At 59.4% G+C, this 17,834-nt stretch overlaps 6 protein-coding genes and 1 pseudogene across 6 annotated transcripts; 4 read left to right on the top strand and 3 right to left on the bottom strand.

Annotated features, from left to right (window-relative positions):
- Window positions 1-350: 350 nt before the first annotated feature.
- Window positions 351-2,960, bottom strand: ACA1_198460 (uncharacterized protein; the record flags this gene model as incomplete). Its single annotated transcript, XM_004341669.1, has 10 exons — window positions 351-581; window positions 686-1,126; window positions 1,234-1,375; window positions 1,456-1,661; window positions 1,721-1,942; window positions 2,082-2,224; window positions 2,317-2,437; window positions 2,532-2,618; window positions 2,693-2,817; window positions 2,888-2,960. 10 exons carry the CDS (start codon window positions 2,958-2,960, stop codon window positions 351-353), a joined length of 1,791 nt encoding a protein of 596 aa, XP_004341717.1.
- Window positions 2,961-3,478: 518 nt separating this feature from the next.
- On the top strand, window positions 3,479-6,758 carry ACA1_198450 (uncharacterized protein; the record flags this gene model as incomplete). The annotated part of the gene is made up of 12 exons (XM_004341668.1): window positions 3,479-3,904; window positions 3,986-4,057; window positions 4,139-4,230; window positions 4,314-4,436; window positions 4,530-4,627; window positions 4,707-4,879; window positions 4,990-5,201; window positions 5,288-5,396; window positions 5,470-5,619; window positions 5,698-6,242; window positions 6,395-6,548; window positions 6,630-6,758. 12 exons carry the CDS (start codon window positions 3,479-3,481, stop codon window positions 6,756-6,758), a joined length of 2,283 nt encoding a protein of 760 aa, XP_004341716.1.
- Window positions 6,759-7,351: 593 nt separating this feature from the next.
- ACA1_198440 (uncharacterized protein) lies at window positions 7,352-7,751 on the top strand (the record flags this gene model as incomplete). The annotated part of the gene is made up of 2 exons (XM_004341667.1): window positions 7,352-7,597; window positions 7,677-7,751. 2 exons carry the CDS (start codon window positions 7,352-7,354, stop codon window positions 7,749-7,751), a joined length of 321 nt encoding a protein of 106 aa, XP_004341715.1.
- A 301-nt stretch (window positions 7,752-8,052) lies between these two features.
- ACA1_198430 (RasGEF domain containing protein) lies at window positions 8,053-11,152 on the bottom strand (the record flags this gene model as incomplete). The annotated part of the gene is made up of 7 exons (XM_004341666.1): window positions 8,053-8,607; window positions 8,697-9,089; window positions 9,169-9,600; window positions 9,702-10,527; window positions 10,598-10,660; window positions 10,788-10,920; window positions 11,065-11,152. 7 exons carry the CDS (start codon window positions 11,150-11,152, stop codon window positions 8,053-8,055), a joined length of 2,490 nt encoding a protein of 829 aa, XP_004341714.1.
- A 1,318-nt stretch (window positions 11,153-12,470) lies between these two features.
- Window positions 12,471-13,670, top strand: ACA1_198420 (annotated as a pseudogene).
- A 355-nt stretch (window positions 13,671-14,025) lies between these two features.
- On the bottom strand, window positions 14,026-15,449 carry ACA1_198410 (uncharacterized protein; the record flags this gene model as incomplete). The annotated part of the gene is made up of 4 exons (XM_004341665.1): window positions 14,026-14,474; window positions 14,577-14,671; window positions 14,756-15,081; window positions 15,168-15,449. 4 exons carry the CDS (start codon window positions 15,447-15,449, stop codon window positions 14,026-14,028), a joined length of 1,152 nt encoding a protein of 383 aa, XP_004341713.1.
- A 525-nt stretch (window positions 15,450-15,974) lies between these two features.
- ACA1_198400 (citrate transport family protein) lies at window positions 15,975-17,654 on the top strand (the record flags this gene model as incomplete). The annotated part of the gene is made up of 8 exons (XM_004341664.1): window positions 15,975-16,030; window positions 16,105-16,138; window positions 16,210-16,345; window positions 16,524-16,617; window positions 16,748-16,838; window positions 16,966-17,023; window positions 17,097-17,155; window positions 17,250-17,654. 8 exons carry the CDS (start codon window positions 15,975-15,977, stop codon window positions 17,652-17,654), a joined length of 933 nt encoding a protein of 310 aa, XP_004341712.1.
- Between the last annotated feature and the right edge of the window lie 180 nt (window positions 17,655-17,834).

The raw sequence follows: 17,834 nt of genomic DNA, 5'->3' as shown, positions 1-17,834 counted from the left end.
CCCGCTAAGTCCGCCAGCAGCCGGGATGCCGAAGAAGAAGAAATGATCCCTCCATCGGTGGTGGCCGCTTCTGCCGCTTGGTTCACCTTCGTCCCCTCCTCTCGCCTGGTCGTCCCCTCTACTCCTCCCCTCGTCTCCTGCATCTCCATCGCCTACTACCAGGACAAGCAAGTCACTTGGCCACTACGCGGCCTTTCGCTTTTCACCTTCTTTGCCTGCGTTTTTCTTTGCCAGCAGCTCCACCAACCCGTTCCCGCCAAAACGCACCATTGGGCAGACAATGTTCGGCCGAAACATTGGCTACCGTTCCTTCTCTCGCTGTAGGTTGATGTGCAACACGTTTTTATATATTATGGCCGAGGGAGGAGGCTGGGGTCGGCGCGGACGGGGGCGAGCTGGAGCTGCTGCTCGTCGAGGAGGGAGAAGACCCAGTCGATGAGGTCGGTCAGCGGCGCGAGGGCGGTGAGCGAGGCAGTCGACGCGTGTTGCATGTCCTCGGGGCTCAACTGCGGGAAGCCATGCTGCGTGAGCATCGCAATCTTCTGCTGCTGGGCCTCCTCGCCCAGCGTCGTCGAGTACTCCTGCACCAGCCCACTCACCGCCTATTCCCCCGTTAACTCGTGTGTTATCGATCGTGTGCGCGTGCGTGTGTCATCGGTCGTGTGGTCTCGGTGGTTGTATGTACCTCTCGCAAGGGCAAGAGCCACTGGGCCTTGACCCACTCGACGAGGTCGGGCCGCCACACACCGACGACAGCCTGGGCGCCTCGGTCGCGGAGCAGGAGGAAGCGGTAGAAGTTGAGGCTGTGCATGAGCAGGTCGAGCTGTTCGATGGGGGCCTTGCAGTGCATGAAGTGCGGGAAGAGGTCGACGAGCTTGGGGCTGGCGAAGGGCGGGCAGTGCGTGCCCGCGGGACTGCCCCGGGCGGGCCACGCCCGCAGGGTCTCGTCCTTGAGCCGCGCCACGAGCAGGCCCGCCACCGCCGCGTAGGGGCAGTCCTGCAGCAGCGATCCCAGCACACGGAACCGCTCCCACGGACCCAGTAGGGTGAAAAGAGCGCCGAGGCAGCCGTAGGCGGTCTGTCGCTCCCCCTCCACCGGGTTGCTCACCATGTACGTGATCACGTCCTGGTTGGCGTGTGTCGTGTGTCGTATACCGTGAGCGCGCGTCGTGTGTGTCGTGTTGTTGGTCGTGTCGTTGCAGGAGCGCAGTGAAAGAAACTGCTGAGTGGTACCTTGCACAGCTCTCGCCATTGGTCGAGGGAGGCGCCGAGGCCGGCCAGGACGGGCTCGGACACCTCGCCGGCAGAACCGCGCAGGAGGTCTGTGAAGTGGACCAACAGGCGATGGCCCTTGAACGACGCGTTGGGCGCCGGCCTGTGCGGATTCGCCAACGTACGCGTTAGGGGGGGGGCGACATCAAAGCGACTGACGCAGATGTGGGGGGGGGTAGGTACTCTCGCAGGAGTTGGCTGAGGCTGGGGAGGATCCGGCAGAAGCTGTAGAGCGAGGAGCTGACCATCGGCAGGCAGTGCTGCGACAGGGTGACGTCAGGCGGTTGCACGAAGACGAGGTAGGCGTAGACGCCCACGCCGCTCGGGTTGATCGTGGCCGCCGCGCTCAGCACGCGGTCCACCGACCACCCCAGCGCCAGCAAGAGTTCCTGTTGGCGAGTTGTTGGTACGTGTGTCGTGTCGTAGGAAGACCGGGGGGGGGGCATACGAGGACGGTGGAGGCTATCCCAGAGTAGCCCGCGTGCGGTTTGTTCTTGGGCCGCGACTCGAGCGGCGCGCGGGCGACCGGGCCAGCGAGTACCGCCATCAGGAACCCTAGCACGAGCTCGCCCTCCTCTCGTGCCAGCGGGGTCGTGGTCTTGGAGACGAAAGGCCGGGCCAGCTCGAGGGCGGCCTTGGCAAAGGACTCGGTGTCGGGCGCGAGCCGGTACTTTCGTTTGAGGTCATCGTCGGTGTCGCCGAACGCGTTGGTCACCTTGACCGCGGTCGTGGGCTCAGCCTCGTCCTACGTTTACGTGTCAACAACGTTGACAGCACAACTGAGAAGAGATAAGGTGAGCACTACTGACCTCTTCGTCCATCTCGTCGGAATCTTCTTCTTCATCATCATCGCCGCTGGCACGCTCGTCCTTGGGACGGAGCAGAGATGCGGCGAGAGAGAGCCCACTTCTCAGGAACCGCGGGCGCGAGCTCTCTGGAAGCCTTCGCAGCACTGCAGCGTAGAGTGAGAGAGAAGGAAGAAGAAAATATGTGTGAGTAATGGTCAGCTTCTGCCTCCAGTGCTCGTGTGTGCACCGGACGCACCTTGCGACAGGAGGTGAAGTAGGAGCACTTTGGTGGCCGTGGGCTGCGGCCGGCCCAGGGCCTCAGTGCACACGATCCACATCTCCCGCGGGTTGCACGTGGCCGCAATGTCGTTCACGATCTGTGCTGCCGCCCGCGTGGTTGATCAGAGAGTGAGCAAGCGCTCCAAGTCACGGCGCTACATGAATGCGCGAGAAGGAGTGGGAGGGCCGAACCTGGGTGCAGGCCGGCTGTGTTTCAGGATAGGGGAGGAAGCCGAGCAGGCCGTGAAAGATGTCGAAGAAGACACGACCCAACAGCGGCTGGGACACGATGTGCGTACATGTTAGCATCGGTGTAGTGGTGAAGTAGTAAAAGGGCACAGGAGTGAACGCACCTTGTCAGGCCGGAGTAGCGGCAGGAGGAGGTCGAACAGGCGCTCCCTCTGCTCTGCCGAGAGTGCAGCGGGAACGTCGAGTAGAGACACAAGGGCATCGACAACCTCTTGCTGCTGTTGCTCTCCTGCACCCTCTGCACCCACCTGAGCTGACAATGCGATCAGACCACTCATAGAGATGAGGGCGACAGACACTAGGCACCTCGTTCACGTGTGCAGCGGCCGCTGAGATGCTTGCCAGAAGCTCCTCGAAGTTCCTCTCTTCCATCTTCTTGATTTCGATTTAATCTTCATTTTCTTTTTGTTGCGCACTATTTTCGTTCATCTGAAAAATTTCGTGAAACTGAGCATTCCGCAAAAATCTGGGGAGTGCCACACACGGCATTTTCACTTCTGGAGAAATTTACAGCAGAGACAGACGCAGAAGATCCCCTGCTCGATCACGGCTGGTCTCGCGTGAGTCCATCTTCGTGGTTCGCCATTCGATCCTTCGTCGTCCTTCTATAAACGTTTCCTGCTCAACCCTTGTCCATCTACTCCATCACCGGGTTTCCTTCCTGCACAGTCCTCTTCTGGCCTCGGTGGAATCATCTCTGCTCTCAGTAGATCGATCAATCTTCACTCGCGTCCCTCAGACCAGGCTACCTGCAAACTCTCTCGACAAATCGAAGAAAGCAGAAGGAAACCGAGTTGCGTTCCGTCTTCATCTCGACGCATCATCCACAGATACATCACACCAACATCATGCAACCTTCTGGATCGTGGTGCGCTTCGCCTCATGACGACATGCCCCTATGGAAGACGATCAATCAGGACTATTGCGTGCTCAACGAGCTCTGCGATGTTCACTACCCTCGCCTCATGAGCAACATGCGACGTCAATCCGAAGCGTATGCCAAGCAACGTAGCGACAGCAACCAGATGGCACCCGAAGCGCCTGGCTCCAGGATCGCCGTTCTCGAGGCCTCCATCCAGGAATTGGCAGAGTTGAAATGCCAGCTCTCTTCGGTCGTCGAGAGAGTGCGCAACAACCTGCTCGCCTACGCCCTCTCCGAGGACTTCTCCGAGCACGAGCTGGCCAAGGTGCTGCAGCCCGTGGCCCTTCGCGCCTATGCCTACCACGTCGCTGATCTGCTGGGCAAGTCCAAACCCAAGGATCCCTACACCCCCTTCCACGCGATCATTCAAACGCTCGAGCAGGCTTCCAATACCGTACGTCTGCAACCCCCTTCTCTCGCTCTCATCCACAAACTACGCGCTTACGCCCCATTCTTGCATGTTTGCGGGCCACAGTACAAGATCGTCAAGTTGCTACACTACCCTACCATTACCAAGACGGCCTTCCTTCTGTACGAGAAGACCAAGGTGCGTTGTACCTCTTCCGCGACGTTGGCCGATAGAGCTCATCAGTGACCTGACGTGTTCCCTTCTTTTTCTTGCACACAGGGCAAGCCACAGAAGGATCTGTCGAAGGTGACCCTCCCCAACTGGCCAGGCATGTACTGTTGCTTCCAGAGTCTGCGCAAGATCAATGACTGGTACTGCCCGCTTACACGCTTAGGCCGCCGAACGCACTGCTTAATCTCTCTCTCTCTCACACACACATCACCGTTGCCCACAGCATCAAGCAAGAGGCCACTCGCTCCAACGGAGGACTGTGCGCCGAGGAGGCCAGCTTCCTGGAAACCAAGATGCAGATCATCAAGTGCTTCCTTTTCAACTCGCCCGAGGCCCACCAGTCCATGTACGTTCGTTCCCCCAATCCTCTCTCTCTCTCTCTTCATGCACCCCGGTTTGCTGTTCGAGCATGGACCTAATCCGGCTTGTCCTCTTACAGTCAGCCGAAGCAGGTCGAAGAGTTGGACTTTGACGTCACTCCGTTCCTGCACAAGCAAGAGTACGAACTCATGTTCGAGTTCCTGTCCGCCTCTGATTGTACGTTTGCACACCAGCTTTTCCTTCATGTCGTCGAAGCTTTTTTCTCACTCTTGGTCCGTGCGCCATGCATCTCCAGACGTCATGGACTCGTTCAAGAGGCTCGTCACCGACCACACGCCCTACACGATTCACAAGATCGACGGCGATGGCAACTGCTTCTTCCGGGCCGTTGTCCGGCACACGTATCCCAACATCACGCGCGCCTGGGAGGACGCGCTGAGCCTGGGTCTCAGGAAGCGACTCAACACGGTACAGTTGCGCGATCGTCATGAAATGCCGCTCTTCAGCCGAAGTCGGCCCCCTTGCTCACCACTCCACGTGTGCGTTCGGGTCTTTCACACAAACAACAACACCAACAGGGCTCCGAGAGGGAGATGCAGGCCCACGGCAAGGGCGCTGAATATCAGTTCCACGGCTTCGTGATCGAGAACGTGAACGATTCGCTCACCATGGCCAAGGCCGGCGTGTGGGCCGATCACATCCAGGTGCAAAAGCTGTCGCAGAAGCTCCAGCGACCGCTTGAGCTCTTCACCTTTGACGACGTGGCCCTCCGCATGGACAGACAGGGCAAGTACGTGCCGTTTCCTCTCTCTCGTTTCGCTTCGTTTCGTTTTCGTTCCGTTTCGTGTGGCTCACGTTCATGTCCTCACTTGTCAGGTTGCGTCCCGGCAAGGACTACATGATCGGCACCGAGTTCGGAGGGCCTCCCATCTCCTTGTACTACACTCCGTCGCCTGGCCACTACGAAGTCATCTCGCTGCCTCAGGTACACGCCACTACATGATGAAAATGGTGATGATGATGATTGTGAAAACTGACTGAGCTGTCCTCTCGTACAGCCGGCCGAGTTGCAGACTTCTGTGGAAGAGGACCTGCAGCAGATCGAAAGCATCGTGTCCAGCACTCCGCCTCCGCACCTCGAGCTGCCCGCACAGCTTCTCTGCAGCGTCTACTTCCGTCTCGAGGCCGAGGTCGGTCTCATTGAAGAGGTAAGATGGTTGCGCGAGTCCTCTGCTTCCTCAGCCGTCGGCCTTTCTTTAATGCTGACTCTGCTCCCTCCTACGCAGTGTGCACGCAGTGGGTGGCTTTCGGCTCGCGAGATCAAGCAGGCCATCGATGCCGAGCTCCGCGAAAGGGCCGGCGTCTTCTTTGCGCGCTTCTTCCGCTATCGTCAGATCATCCTGCACCTCGGCGTGCCCTACCTCCTCAAGTACCTGGACCAGAAGCCCGACTTCAACCTCCACGCGGAGGTGCTCTACCAGCTGCTCGAGCCCAAGCCCGACTCGATCGAGTCGCTGCTGACCAGGCTCTCGAGCCGCGTCACCCACGCCTGTCCCGCCGGCGTGCTCGCCACTGCCCAGCGCGTGAGTGCCGCTGCCCAGCAACATCAGCAGCCCACCACCATCGTGATCGGCTCACCGCCGGCGCCTCCCGCAGCGCCCGTCAAGGCCACCCCAACGCCGACCCCGGCCCTGCGCCCGACCACCGCAATCACCACCTCGCCGCTCCTCCTCGCGGCTTACAACACTCCCATGATGAACCCCTCAGCACAAGTCTACTGCACGCTGCCGCCCCCGCGCGAGGGTCCACTCCTGGCCTCTCCCCACACCTCGTACGTCCCCCCATCCTGTTTCACTGGCGTGTGTGCGTGTGCGGTGGCGTGTGTCGTGCGGTAGTGGACGTGGTGGAACTCACGCACGCAACTGTCCGGGTGATGTGAAACAACAACGCACACAGTGTGCAGCACTGGGTCGAGTGGTGCAGCGGCATCCCGTCGGACAAGCTGCAGCTGCGCGACAGCTACGTGACGGGCGGGTCGCTCAAGGCCCTGGCGGAAGCGCTGGCAGACACCAACTTCGACCACGTCATGCTGTACCGATGCCGCTTCGACGCCTCTGCCTGCCAAGTACTGGGCGAGGTACCTTCTTCATCATCTTCTTGACGTTGTTGTCGTTGTTTCTGATTGCTGATGTCGATTGCGGTGGTGGTGCATGTGAAGGTGAACGCCTGGCCCCTGTCATTGAAGAGGGTGGAGCTCCACAACTGCATGCTGGAGGACAGGCAGGTGGTGAGTCTCAACAACCGCGTCAAGCCGCTCGGCTGCACCGAGGTGCCGCGTATGCAGTAGAAGAAGACAATGGCCTGGCCGCGCCGACGTCAGCGCAGCGGCAACGGGAGAGACGAGGAGACGCAGCATCTGTAAAGAATGTACATAGGGCGGGGCCAGCGCCCTCTTCCGCCTTTACTCCAGACGCCGATCGACAGAGGAGATGAGACGACGCACGAGGAAGGAGATGATGGCCGAGAAGGAGAGATGCAGCGTCCGAGACTAGGCGATTCGAGATCGTATCTCTTGATAGAGAGCAAGGATCTGTTTTTTGTGCATTTGTGATTAAATTTTACTCAAATTGAAGCTAGTTGTGCCATCATGTATGAAGGCACGTGTACCTTGTGGAGATTCAAGTCAAGCTCGCGCAGCAGTCGCACATTTTCGTTCAATTTGGCGGGATCGCGGGATGTTTGGTTGTGCGAGATGTGGGCGATGAGGTCGCTGTTCCTTCGCTGCAACTGATCTACGATCATAGCCAGCTGACCGATGGGCAGCACCACCTTCCCTCCATCAACTTGTTGTTGCTGGCCTGCTTCCATCTTTATTTTCCATAAAGGTAAATCTTTTTCGGTTCAATATTAATTGATTGTTTAATTATTCGTGTACAAGAGATGGAGCAACAGGTTGAGGCCCAGGCGAGCTGCCAGGGGCTGCCTAGTGGTGGGACATCGGCGGCCGGCCCAAGAGAGGGCTGGGTCAACATCGGCGAGCAGACCTGGTCGGCTCTGCGGCATGAATGGAAGTACAAATCGCCCAATGATAAAAAGGGGGGCACGCCACAAGACAGCGAGAAGCCCAAAGAGAAGAAGCGCATCGATCCCGATGTAATCTATACCGACGTCACCTCACGAGGGCAGGTACGATCTTCACCCTCCACGATTGCATTTGTTCTCTCCCTCTCCGTGATGACCTATGCTCTTGGTGTCATGCTGCCAGTTGTCGCAACCAGTGCCGCTGAGCGATCTGGTGAACGTGCTTACGTGGGTGTGGGAAACCGACTCGAACTGGTAGCACCAACCCACCCTTTCCCTGCTGTCTCCTCATCTCTTTCACTTTGTAAACACCATGTACACACTACTCTTTCCTTGTCTGCCTTGGATCTCGAAAGATTAAGTTAACTCTACACCACACGCGTGCACTACCGGGGAGCGTGTGTGTCGTGCGCAGTATGAACATAATATCGTTTGTTTGAGTGTGTTGGGTCTATGTACAAAACATGCATGTTATCTTCCACCTCTTCATCTCCTTCCACCATCATCGCCGCGGACGTCTACTCTACAACATGTCAGCTCGACATTCTCTTCTTCCTCTTCTACACGATCTGTCGTGCGAAGCCGGGGCGAAGCGGGACGGCGGGCGAGGCCAGCGGCGTCGAGTCGTCGTCCGTCCAGTCGCCGCCCGAGTACTGCGACCAGCAGCCCTCGTCGTAGTACGACGTCGACATCTGATCGTAGTGATGATGGTGGTCCGCCCCATGAGCGTCGTCCAGGCGGCCGAACGAGCGGCTGCTCGAGCTCGATTCGTCGCTGCTGCTCTCGCTCGAGCTCAGGAGCTGGCGGAAGCTGTCGTCGCGCTGGATGCGATCGAGCCGCAGTCGCGGCAGGGTCGGACTCGACACGCTCAGGCGGGCCGCAGTGAGGGGCACCCCCGAGTTGGAGCGGTGCAGCGGCGGCTCGCCCGAGTCGTAGAGCTGCTGCTGCTGCGAGTCGGCCGCGGCGGATGCCGGGGAGTCCTCGGGCGGGAGGGCCGGGAGCGGCTTGGCGTAGTGCATGCGCCGGCGGCGCGACCCAGAGCCCGACGGCGCCACCGACGGCGATGGCGGCGCATTGCTTCGGCCGGCCGAGTTCGCTCGCTTTCGCACGTCCGGCTGTTCACAGAGACACACACCAGGCGCGAGTCAGCCATCGCCTCACACGCGCACGCACAGGACCGCACGCGCGGGAAAGGAGGGCGTACGAGGCCGCCGGTCGGATCGGCGTCGGTGGTGGTGATCCAGGGCGTGAGCTGGGCGATCAGCGGCGAGCCGGGCGCCGCCACCTTCTCGTCAGCGATCGACGGCGCGCGGTGCACGGCCGGGCTGGAGGGCACGCTCGCGCTGCCGCGCAGGCCGCCCGTCGCAGCGCTGTGGTCCCGGCGGGGCGAGGGCTGCGACGAGCAGGAGAGGTGGTACAGGACCTCGTCGTCGGCCACGGCGTGGATGGACCGGAGGTACTTGGCGGCCGCCTCGGAGCGCGGCAGGCGGTAGGGCGGGGCCTGGAATCCGAGGAATTCCTTCACTTGCTCCCATCGCGTGCGCAGCAGGTTGGCGTTCACCTTCACCTCGCCCGCGCCATCCCTTCCGTCGCTCTCCTGCACACGACACACGATCAGCCTTTAATTCCCGCCACACAACGCGACACACACACGACACGCGCGACAGGACACGCACCGTGGTGGAGAGGTATGGCGAGTTTTCGTCGAGGTAGGTGAGGTAGCGCAGGAAGAGGCCGACGTAGGGCAGCGTCGGGCGTCGGGCCATTCCGGTGGTGTGGTGGCTGGGCGAGGCGCCGTTGCCGGCCTGCATGATGCCGCTGCCGCTGCCGGCCTCGGGGAGCGGGCCGCAGCGTGGCGATGACGTGGCGAGGGGCGACGAGGGGACCTGGCCGCGGGGCGAGTGGGCCGGGCTGTGCAGGCCGGCGCGGGGCACGGGCGGGGTGTTGGCGGCGATGACGGAGCGCGGGCCGGAGGAGCTGAGGTTGGCCGAGTGGCGGCGGTGGTGGAGCACCGTGCGGTAGTTCTTGAAGTTGGACTGGGGCTCCATCAGCGACTCGAGCTCCTCCATCTTCTTCTTCGACCGCTCGCCCAACGCCTCCCACGTGTCCTGCTCGACCGCACACGCACACGCACACGCACGGCACGACACGCACACCAGTAATGTGAGGAATGCGGGCGCAGTCTAACATTCCATTGCATGGCGCATACCTTGAGTCGCTTGACCGACGAGTTGTTGAGGCCGGAGAGGATTTGCATGATGGCGTTGAAGTTGTTGCACTCGTAGCATCGGAAGGCGATCTTGATGAACTTCTTGATGTACTTGACCCGCACCTTGACGTCGTGCTTGGTGAGCACCTCGGTCGCCACCCAGTAGCCGATCTTGTTGAACCGCTCGATGAGTCGGGTCAGGTTAGGCGCCAGCTCGGCCTTGCGCTCCTTCTGCCAGGCCTGGCCCAGGAACTCGCGCGGCTCCACCCCGCAGTAGAGCTCGAACTCGTCCATCGTCAGCTCGCGCGCAATGTCCTCCGACTTGAGGTCCAGCAGCGACGTCGGCGCAGCCGCCGCCCCCGCCGGCGCCGCGGCTTGCGAGCCATCGAGGCCGCTCGCGTGGGAGCCCTTCTTGCCGATCAGGTCGAGCGACATGGCGCGCACGCGGTAGCGGATCTTCAGCATGCGCTTGTCCTCGAGCTCGCCGGAGCCGGTGCCCTCCCACTCCTCGCGCTCGGCTACGGCTGGCACCGAGGACGACGAGCCCAGGCGCGAAGGCGAAGGCGAGGCTGCTGACGATGATGATGACGGGGCGTCGTCGTCGGCGTCGGAGGAGGAGGAGCTGCGGGTGGAGGTCCAGGACGAGAAGGAGTGGAAGGGCCGCCGCCGGGTGCGCTTCTCGTCGGCGGTGGCCGGCTGGGATGGACCGGCAGCGGTCGTGGTGGCCGTGGTGGGAGTCATGATCGATGAATGGAAGAAGAGGAGCTTGAACCGGTTCACCACCGGCTTCTGTTCCCTCATCTCCAACATGTCCAACACCCCGCCCCTACATTCATTTGCGTTAAAGATGTATCAAACGAACAACTCGTCTCTTTGTCATCACGGGAGGCACGCACCTCATGATGTCGTCAAAGTCCTTGACGTAGAGGCCGGCCCACAGTTGCATGAAGTCGAGCAGCCTGCAGAACAATCACAGCACATCAACAACATCAGCAACCGGGGCAGTTGCCAACGCGACGCGGAGAGAAGGTGCGAAGAGGTGGGTGTGCAGGTAGTGAGGCGGGAATTTTGGGGGGGGGGGCGCACCGGTCGCGGCTGCTAAGGGGGAGGGTGGAGTCGACGGACCAGGTCTGGTCGTAGAGGCTGAGCCACAGGGCGCACATGTCCCTCTTCTCCGCCCAGAAGAGCGGATAGCTCAGCAAGAGCGCCTCTCGTCGCTCTACGTTTTGTGTAGAGCCGCGGAAGGAAAGATGGGAGGTGAGCGAACTCTTGACTCGTTTCCACAGAAGATGAACAGCACCCACGGATGATGAAGAAGCAAAGGGCTACAAGTGGAGGGATAAAAAAGGGGGGGGGGGCGCACCGAGGTCGTCGCAGAACATGACTTCGGTGGCGAGGCGTTCAAAGGCCAGGCGTCGGGCCTTCTCCTTGGAGGTGGCGACATCATACATTCGTGCGCTCTTAGAATGTATCGATGCGAGTAGCAGGCTCAGGGCCGGTGGGTAGTCGGCAAAGGCCGTAGATGAGTGCGAAGATGGAAGTCGGTAGGGGCGAGGAGGCAGAGGTGGCGAAGAAGGCGGTGATGGAGGGGGAACGAGGGGAAGCTGCTTGAGCTTGCGTACGCCGACGTGAGAAGATGAACAACTCAGCTGCCTCTGGAGCTGGATGGGTGTTACGCGTCTATGGATGCTGCTTCCTCCTTTACCGAGGGCCGAATGGGGCTTCGGTGGTGGCTGCGGGAGCTGCCTGATGAAGGAGGAAGTGGCAGGCGGAGATGAGGTTGGTGGGGGCGATGGCCCCGTGCGACGATGTCGCCCCGCCACTGGACTGCCATCGTCTTGCCCAGAGCTACCGGGCATCAACAACTCCTCCGTAACTCCTGAGCCCGACTGGCGCCGCTGGTCGTCGCTGTGGATTCCATGGACGAGACCCTCTTGGCCAATGGCCTCGACGCTGGCGGGTACAACATGATGTGTCATCCTATGTCCCACCGCCGCTGCTGCTCGTGCACGGCGAGAGGATCCTTGAAGTAGTCTTCGTTCTACTCAGCTTGAAACTTCGCCTATGGAGCCAGTGCGACCAGACCTGAGGATATTTGTTGGTTCACGTATGAGCCATGCGGTGGCTGGCCTCGCGCCCCTTGCCTCGAACGGAGGAGTGTGGTGAGTACCTGGTCTTGGTGGGGTCTTGTTCTTCTTTCTTCTCCGAGTTGAGGCAAGAGCGATGGTTGGAAGCAAATGGCATGCAGGACTCCTGGTGAAGTGGTCATGTGGCCTGGGGTGTTGTGTGTTAGCTCACAAGCTGCGCAGCCGGGTGCAAGGGAGTCACCTGTAAGTAGACCAGGGCGGAACCGATCTCGGTGGTGATCGTTGTTGGTTGTTGGGCGATAGGTGGTGCACCACCGAAACCAGATGCACAACACGGAAGACCGTGTTTGGGCCACTGGGGTGCCTTCGGCCCAAGACACCATGTTGCGGCCGGAGCAGAAACCTCCATGAAAGGGGGAGTTGTAGCTAAGCGCAACAAACCGATTCAGATGAAAAGTGGTGCTGCTTGGCTTTTAGCTATGGAGGACACCGTCGTCTTCATCAGGCAGGTCATCACGGCCACTTGCGTAGTGAGAGCGATCTGGAGCCAGGGAACGTTGCATGGCAATCATGAATTTCTCTTTACTTTCTTGAGAGAAATGGAACCGGAAAATGCGTGCGACACAAAAATGACGTGCACGCTTGCTGGCAGCACTACAGAGCAAAGGCAGAGGAAGAGAGGATGAGCATCAAGGTGGCCAAAAGTCTGCACGACTCTGCAGGTTCGGGTGATCTAGATGCGGTCAAGGTATCGTGTGCCCTCCGATGTTGCAAACAGCAAAGACTGTAGTTGCGTATAATCAACTCCTCTTGCTTGTCACAGAGATTCGTGGAGGTGGATGGAGTGAACGTGAACAAGAAGGATGAAGATGAGCGCACGCCCCTCCACTGGTACATGCACTGTACTGTCCCCCGCTACGTGCCACATGCACTCACACCCAACCCTCTTTGGCGACTACAGGGCGGCAGGTGCAGGGCACACGCCCGTGGGTGAGTACACCTGCTCGACGCAGTGGCGCTTGGGTGAAGGTGCGATCGCTCACACGACTTCGTGCTGTGCGCGTGCGTGCGTGGTGCAGTGGAGTATCTGGTGAGCAAGGGCGCGAAGGTGGACACGGTGGACGACAGCGGCTGGAGTCCCCTTCTCTCCGCAGCCTCGGCGGGAAAGACCGACACCGTGTCTTTCGTGCGTGACGTCCCGCAATCCCATCATGTCCCTCAAGCCCTATACCATCGCTGAGGGCTTGATCTCGCCTGAGCTCATCCTCCTCACTCTTGTGGTGCCTCTGCAGCTGCTCAAGCACGGCGCTGACGTGAACCAAGAAAACGAAAACGAGCGGTAAGGACCCCGCAAGCCGCGTGTCACACAAGTGCCGACTGACGATCGCCGGTGTGCTTTGTGCTTTGTGTGTGACGAGCAGGTCGGCGTTGCACTATGCGTGTAGCAAGGGCCACCGCGACATTGCACAACTGCTCGTGGCGCAGGGCGCCGAGGTCAACAAGCTGGACGAGCACAGCTACTCGCCCCTCCACAGGGCGGCTGCCAAGGGCGATGTGCAGATCATGGCGCTGCTCGTCGATCGTGGGGCCAGGCTCAACCAGCAAAACAAGATCAAGGAGACGCCGGTACCCCCCTTTCGATCTCACCTTCTTGTCCTCTTGTGGCCACCACTTCCCGCTCGCTCACCTTCTTCTTCTTCTTCTTCACCAGCTGCACATTGCCACGCAAGAGGGCCACTCAGCGGCGGTTCGCTTTCTGGTGGAGCGAGGCGCGCGCACGGACATCATCAACGAGGAGGAGAAGACGCCCGTGCAGCTCGCCACCGAAGAGGAGATCCTCGACTACCTCCAGGCCCTCAAGGACCACTCCGCTTCCTCGTGATGATGAAGAAGATCATGATCATGGTGATGATGATCTATAGTGGTGAATGAAATGCCCGGACGGAATCTCTTCTTCTTCGAGCGAAGAATCGAAGAATCCCAAACAAATGCGTCCACGCGTGGTAGGCAGTAGATGAAGCTGCACTCGGTATGCATGCAATCAACGTCTGGCCTGTCAGTCCATAGATACTCGAGACAGATGATGCGGAACTCTGAGTCGTCTCGGTCGGTCCGGTTGGTCGTGTGGCACAGACTTGAGCTGCCCGCGGCTCGTCCATGTCGGGGAAGATCTCCAGACATACGACACACATCCCTATTGCTGCTCTCGTGCACCAGCCCCAATGAATGTACTGTCTTTATTTTGTTGGTGTTGGTGGTGGTGTTGTTGTGGCGTTTCTTGTGGGTTGCGGTACGTTGAGCTCGCGGAGGGAGGACTTGCACTTGCGGCTCTTGCGTGACAGCACGGCGTGGTTCCACTTGCCCTGCTGGGTCGGATCGGCCCACATGGCGGTCACCTGGTCGTCGGTGAGGAACGTGTTCCAAGCGTAGGCCGGCCCGATGAACCGCTTCTCGAGCGGTGCCATCACGCACCAGTGCGGCTGCAGGGCGCACACAGTCGACGCGAAGACCTCGCCGTAGGCCACCACGTCGAGCAGCGTGATGCTGTACAGGTAGCGCAGCAGCGCGGTCGAGTGGCGCTCGACGTACTCCTTCTTGAAGACGGCTTTGTCGTAGGGCGGCCGCCACGTGCTTTGCTGCCAGTGAGGCCAATTTGGCGCCAGAGGGAAATAGTGGGCGATGTAGTCTGAGTTGACGCGATCAGGATCGACACAGCCCGACACCGCACGACACCGCATGCTCAGACACACACACGGGCACACACGCGCACACAAGATGTGGGGCAAACCTGCGGTGTTGGTATTGTGCTCATCTAGGAATGTTGACACGTCACCGAAATAAATGGCGTCGTGCTCGATTGTCCAAATGTACATCTCACTCTCCCTGATTACGTGCAAAGAAACATGTAGTCGTGCACTTCACACTGAAAACATTCACCCATTAACACTGAAATTGGGGGTGTGGTACCTGTTTGGCGGGAGTGGTGGGGCGTGCCAGAGGTCAGGGCGGCAGGTGATGGACCAGAGGAACAGCGACGCGTCGTGGAACCAGAAGTTGGGCGTCGCGTCCTTCTGGATGTAGGCCGCGGTCGGGAGCAGCGCCTTGACGTCGCTGGCGTTGTACAGGAACAGGCCCAGCCTGGGGTACTCCCGCTGCAGGTCGTAGTACGCCTCGAGGACCTCATTGTCGGCCGTTGGTGGCGCCTCAGTGCCGGTGTCATAGAGGAGCCACAGGTCGTAGTGGGGCGAGGCGCTCAGCTCCCGCGCGTACTTGGCGTACGACGCCCGCAGTCCCTACAGCGCCATCACCAACAAAAAAATGTTTGTGTCGTTTGCACGGAGATACGGAGATATGGGAGGGATGCTGGTAGGGGGCGTACGGGGGTGAGGGGGCCGCAGGTGCGGATGACGAGCGCCTGGCGAAGGGTCGAATCCAACTTGCACGGCGAGGTGCGGGCGTGGTCGAGCGGATGGGCGGCTGCGGCGTGCACCACCCGCATTTGGCCCGCGGCGGTGGCAGCGTGTGGGTCTAGTTCGGAGATAAAGCCGCAGGTGCGGTCGCGCACGAAGAAAAAATCGGAGAAGATAAAAAAGACGCCCAGCGCGAGCCCCACGCCCAGCGCCAACCATTTGGCCTGGAACCTTTGTTGTGTTGCGTACATCTTTGTTGTTTGTTTCGTGAGGAAGAGTGAAATAACGCGTGTTTAATTTGCATTCATGAAATAGTGGATATTTGCCGACAACTTGGAACCACTTGCTGGCCGGATCGGCCGGCACACCGGTGGTCGGTGAGAACGCGTCCAAGCCGGCCCGATGACCGCTGCTGGATCACGCCCTCTGTTGCCACACCCTCGAGAGGAGAGCCACCTTGGCCCAATGCCGAAATTTCGCGGCCATGCGCGGTCCAATGGGCGGACTCGATCCCGCGCTGTCTCCGCGAAAGGGCAATCGCGAGGTGAAAAATACACAAATTTTGGACCTAACGGCGTGTTGGATCGTCGACTGACCTTGCCGTCCTCGCACCTCAGACCCACTGCGCCGTAACTTCTAAATCGCCCTCTCGCATCAGGTAATGTGATACTGCTGTGGCAGTGCGTTAGAACAATAAGATCTGATCATCTTTGGCTGATGTTGAACAACACGATCGTCGCTCCGTTTTGTTTTGTTGCCGATCAATTTCAGACACAATGAGCGAAGTGAAGCCCCTCACCGTGTACTCGCCCGCCCCCACCAGCAAGAAGAGGTACAAGGCCTGAGATGATTTTGCCAAGCGTGTAGAGCCATTAATTTTGTAACATTTTAATCTGTTTCATTCAGGCACCCGGTCAAGTCCATCATCAGCGGTGGTCTGGTGCGTGTCCTTTCTCTTGTCCACGGCTCTAGCTGTACCGGGTGAATCTAACGGCGGTTTGGTACTGGTAGGGCGGTGCCATCGAGATCTGTATTACCATGCCCACAGAGTACATCAAGACGCAGATGCAGCTGTACCCGGCCAAGTACGGCAAGGAGGGCGTCATGTACTGCGTGCGTGACACCGTCAAGAACCATGGCGTACTCGGTACCTCTTCCTTCAGCTTTCTCCTTCCAACTACGCTGCCCTTTATTTATTGTTTGTTTTTTTATTGAAAAAATCGAATTAAAAAGGTATATTAGGCCCAAGAATGGCGTAATAGCCTTGCGGCGTGACGACAACCACGTCAGCTGACGTTTGTGGTGGTTGTTTGCGCGTGTGTCAGGCCTCTGGCGAGGTCTGGGTCCGCTGGTGGTGTTTGCCGTGCCGAAGAACGCCGTCCGTTTCTTCTTTGTGGAGATGATCCGAAACCAGCTGCGGTACGAAATGCTCAAGCTTCTTACCACTACACCAGTCTTCTCTAGCGCGATGTCACGTGCAATGCTTTACTCGTTTCGCTCATCTTCTCGCGTTGCGATCATCGCCGGTTCCAATGTGTGTGGTCAACAGAAACGATAAGGGCGCGATTTCCCTCAGCGGTAACTTCTTTGCTGGTCTGTGCGGTGGTTTGATGGAGGCCGTGCTCGTCGTCACTCCCCAGGTAACGCATGCGCAACTCTCTCTCTCTCTCTCTCTCCTCATGTCTGTGAGCCAACCAAATGCAGCAGCATCTGTAGCGAATCACCGCGATCACTACTCATCTGCCCTCTCTTTGCCCTTGTTAACAGGAAACCATGAAAGTGCGACTCATTCACGATCGCCTGTCGCCCAACCCCAGATTCCATGGTGCGTTTTAGGCCCACCTTGCAATCCAGCAGGCTGCTCATCGACAACTCTCTCTATTTTTCCATCGCCGCAGGCACCTTCCATGGCATCACCACCCTCCTCAAGGAGCAGGGCATCAGCGGCTGCTACAAGGTAAGCCCTCGCCACCACCATGGGCGCCAGTGCGACTTGTCTTGTGGCCTCCTCCCGGCGCACTCACCACAGGTGGTATTTATTCGGTTTGTAGGGCTTGACGGCGACGATGATCAAGCAGGGCAGCAACCAGGCCCTGAGGTTCACCACCTTCTACCAGCTCAAGACGTGGATGCTGGGCGACCCCGCCCTCGACTTTGATCGCAGCACCATCAAGGCCGTGTTCCAGACAATATTTGCTGGTGCGACGGCTGGCGCCGTGAGCGTGTTCGGTAACACGCCGATCGACGTGATCAAGACCAAGATGCAGGGGCTCGAGGCCAGCAAGTACCGCAACACCTGGGACTGCGTCCAGCAGACCTGGAAGGCGGACGGCCTCAAGGGCTTCTACAAGGGCACCGTGCCCCGGCTCGGCCGCGTGTGCGCCGACGTCGCCATCACCATGTTCCTCTTCGACTACATCACCATGGCCCTCGACGCCGTCTGGAAGACCGAATAAGGCCCCGCGGGCCGCGCTCCTCCTTCCTTTTCACACCATCGTCTTATCTTCCTGTTTGGTCCTCGTGTCAATACATCAACCCCTCTAACTCCACCCCACGTTGGCTGTGGTTGGTCGTTTTATTTTTTCCTCAATTTGTTTGGCCTGAAAGCGAAAAAATCGGTTCTCTCCGTGTTCAGG

The sequence above is a fragment of the Acanthamoeba castellanii genome (assembly GCF_000313135.1).
Source record: "Acanthamoeba castellanii str. Neff unplaced genomic scaffold scf7180000084753, whole genome shotgun sequence".
Lineage (NCBI taxonomy): Eukaryota > Discosea > Longamoebia > Acanthamoebidae > Acanthamoeba > Acanthamoeba castellanii.
Note: the sequence above shows the minus strand (reverse complement) of the source record. Positions and strands in the feature narration are given on the sequence as shown.